Source organism: Humulus lupulus, chromosome 3 (genome assembly GCF_963169125.1).
Source record: "Humulus lupulus chromosome 3, drHumLupu1.1, whole genome shotgun sequence".
Taxonomy (NCBI): Eukaryota; Viridiplantae; Streptophyta; class Magnoliopsida; order Rosales; family Cannabaceae; genus Humulus; species Humulus lupulus.
In genome coordinates this window covers 65,463,241-65,466,908 of record NC_084795.1, presented here as the reverse complement: position 1 = coordinate 65,466,908, position 3,668 = coordinate 65,463,241, and the positions used below count along the sequence as shown (strand labels likewise).

Here is a 3,668-nt window from a genome sequence, read left to right as displayed (position 1 = left end):
TCTATGTTGAATTATCAATCTTATTACTCAATGACAAAAGGAGAAAAAGAAGAAGAAGAATCTGTTAGAATATTATTTATTTGGTATATAAAATCAACTAATTGATTTAATATATTTAATATTTAATTTATTGACAAAATATTCTAATTAATGGTCAACATTGTTTGTTACCTGATTTGTTGTTACCCGATTTTTCATATCCCAACTGATTGAGGAAATATCTCAATCTGTGGCAGAGACTCTGATGGTAGGTCTCACTCTATAAATATAGAGTACCGGTCCCCAAGCTCGCTACTCATTCTGACTTTCAGTAACTCCATCTAAAAGAGTTAGTGAGAGCTTGGAAGCCCGTGTGCTCGTTCTAATTTCTGTTCTTTTCTTTTGTAGATCTAAAGCTAGATCGAGGTTATCAATAGCAATGGCTGGAGGTATACAATATTCGATTCTTTTTTGCATATGTTCATTCATATATTAATTCCGCCTACATGTATATAGAATTGTTCATATGTCTACTTTCATATTAATTCTAACATTTGGTATCAGTCGCTAGGTTAATCTCTGCCTTGTTATTTTTGTATGCATATATACACATATATTTTTTTTCATGATTTATAGATGTGCCTATGTCTTCATCTATTCACATATATTATATATTCGTGTATATAGTTTCATATATTGTTGAAAATTGGAATTGTTAATTCAAATTTGTTTCTCAATTTAGTTGCATTAGAAATCTTTGGTAAGTGTTTCTAATAATTTGTTATTTGAGAAACTAGTTTAAAAACAAAACAATGACCATATACATACACGTTCATGGCCTTAAGTTGAAATTATTTATTTATTTATTTATTTTTAATTCAAATATGTATTTTCGATCTATTTGAGTATTAGGACATCTTAAGATTATTTTTTTTTTTTTTTTTAAAAAAATGAAGAAAATGAAGAAAATTAATTTTTTGATTTATTTTGGAATTTTGTTATTTTATTCATTTTAATGCTTATTTGGACAATAAATTTTATTTTGCCAATTTAATTAAAACATATAATTTTGGTAAATTATATATTTGGAAATTAATTAAAATGTGCAATTACTTGATTTTGGTGTATGGTATATTTCTTTTATTCATGAAATATTAAATAATTGTGCTATTTTAAGAATGTAATTAATTTTTACAATTAAGTTTGTGCAATTGTTTTATTAATTCACCGGATTAATAAATGATTTTATTGTTTTATTTAGCATGAATTTCTCTGCCATTAAGTATATATATATATAGAATTATTGTATTTTCGTACATATAATTAATTATACTAATTTGTATGATTATTTTGTTCTTATTCATGCAAAATTTATTTTTAGTATAATTATCTTTAATTTTATATGTATGCCTTTATAATTTTAAATACATTATGTATATATTCCATTATTGTGCTAGATATATTTAGATTATATTCAAAACATTAAGATAGGTTGAATAATATTTAGCACATTAATCTCCATAATTTATTCATAAAATATTCATAAAACATTTAGGGTGAATAAAATTATGAATAATTCATAAACAATTTTGTGGTTGACATAAGAACGCATGAAACTGAGACAAATGCTCAATCTAGAACGGTTTTTAATGATCTTCGGACGACCACACTAGGAGCACTACTCTCTGTGATTGCCTATTATGTTATAACGAAATTGTTCTTAGGTCTTCCTAGAGCCTAAAACATAATGTCTAGTGAACCATATAATTTTACATAATTAGGGAGTAGCCACAGCATCTTTAATTATATAAAATTATATATTAATTTGAAAGGATCACATAATGGACAAAATTGTGATTAATTATATAAATATAACAATTTTACCCCACAGGGATTTTATTATATTTATATAATTAATTAGGATAATATATTAAATTAATTTTCTTAATTTACCCACAGGAGTTATGATAATTAATTTAATAGTTTTATCATAAAGTTTAATAAAGATAGAAGTTTCAAACCTTACTTTATCCCAAATAATTCGTTTGAATAATCTATCATCCTTTACATCCAATTTTATTAAATTAAAAATTTAGCCCACAGGCAATTTTTGTTTAATAAAATTTCAATCTTCAGCATGTTATACATTGGTAAAACATGACTTCATTAAGCCTTAATCTTCTAAATCTAAGTTTGTAATCCTATTCATGCAGCTTCTTCATCATCCTCTAGTTTTGCTGAAATCCTTACCGAAATTCCTGAGCTTAGGGGTGATAATTTCAAAATCTGGAAGGAACGAGTTCTTCTTCATTTAGGCTGCGCCGACATGGACTACGCAATAAGGAAGGACGAACCTGCTGCAATCACTGTGACTAGCACTGCTGCTCAGATCGCACTATATGAGAAATGGGAGCGGTCCAATCGCCTCAGCATCATGTTCATCATGTCCAAGATCCCTCTGGGAATGCGTGGATCGGTGGAGCAACCTGAGAAAGTCAAAGACTTGATCAAACTGATCGATGAGCAGTTCGACACTTCGGACAAACCACTTTACAACAACCTCATCCACCAGTTCTCATCCACAAAACTCACTGGTGTCAAAGGAGTTAGAGAACATATTTCAAAGATGAGGGACATTTCTGCTCAACTGAAGAAACTCGATGTAGTCATTCCCGAAACCTTCCTGGTCCACTACATCCTTAACCATCTTCCACCTCAATATGGGCCTTTCAAAATTTCCTACAACACACATAAGGACAAATGGAGTATCAATGAACTGATAACCATGTGTGCTCAAGAAGAAGCAAGGCTCCTGCAGGAACAAGGTGAAAGTGCTCACATGGCCACCCAAGGCAAGAAACGCAAACCATCCAAGAAGGACAAGGGGAAAAATAAAGTGCCTCCCCAAGGTGATATAAAGAAGGATTCCATCAAATGTTTCTTCTGCAAAAAGAAGGGACATGCGAAAAAGGAATGCGCCAAGTTCAAGAAATGGATGGACGACAATGGTAATCCAATTTCATTCGTATGTTATGAATCTAATATGGCTAATGTTAATATTAACACATGGTGGATTGATTCTGGATCGACAATTCACATTTCAAATTCCTTACAGGGTTTACAAAACCTAAGGAAGCCAGTGGGAAGTGAGCAAAGCATCTTATCTGGAAACAAGATGGGCTCACATGTGGAGGCTATAGGAACGTGCCATTTAGTTTTAAGTAGCGGTTTTGTTTTAAAGTTAGAAAAGACATTTTATGTACCAAGTTTCTCTAGAAATTTGATTTCCGTTTCAAGACTTGTACCTTTTGGTTTTTCCTTTACATTTTCAGACAAATCTTTTAATTTATATAATAAATCTGAATGTGTTGGAAATGGTATTTTGTCTGATGGTCTTTACTGCCTTAATTTACAAAACAATACCGCTTATAATACTATGCACGTTCACGCTGGCAATAAAAGATGTGTTATGAATGAGAATTCCTCTACATTATGGCACCGGAGATTGGGACATATCTATATTGATAGAATTAGAAGGTTAGTAAATGATGGGGTACTCAATACCTTAGATTTTACTGATTTTGATACTTGTGTGGATTGCATTAAGGGAAAGCATACCTCCAAGTCTAAGAAAAGTGGTGTCCATAGGAGTTCTGACCTATTAGAAATCATACATACTGATATATGTA

At 30.6% G+C, this 3,668-nt stretch overlaps 1 protein-coding gene across 1 annotated transcript; it reads left to right on the top strand.

The window, feature by feature from the left end:
• The first annotated feature begins 391 nt into the window (after positions 1 to 391).
• LOC133821170 (uncharacterized) lies at positions 392 to 3,232 on the top strand. The gene is made up of 3 exons (XM_062253635.1): positions 392 to 428; positions 2,193 to 2,987; positions 3,095 to 3,232. The coding sequence occupies exons 1-3, from the start codon at positions 419 to 421 to the stop codon at positions 3,127 to 3,129; spliced, it is 840 nt and encodes a 279-aa protein (XP_062109619.1). The 5' UTR covers positions 392 to 418; the 3' UTR covers positions 3,130 to 3,232.
• Positions 3,233 to 3,668: the final 436 nt, after the last annotated feature.

Coding starts and splice junctions, on each gene's coding strand:
- LOC133821170 (XM_062253635.1), top strand. Junction 2,988..3,094: donor GAAATGGATGGACGACAATG/GTAATCCAATTT, acceptor AATTCCTTACAG/GGTTTACAAAACCTAAGGAA.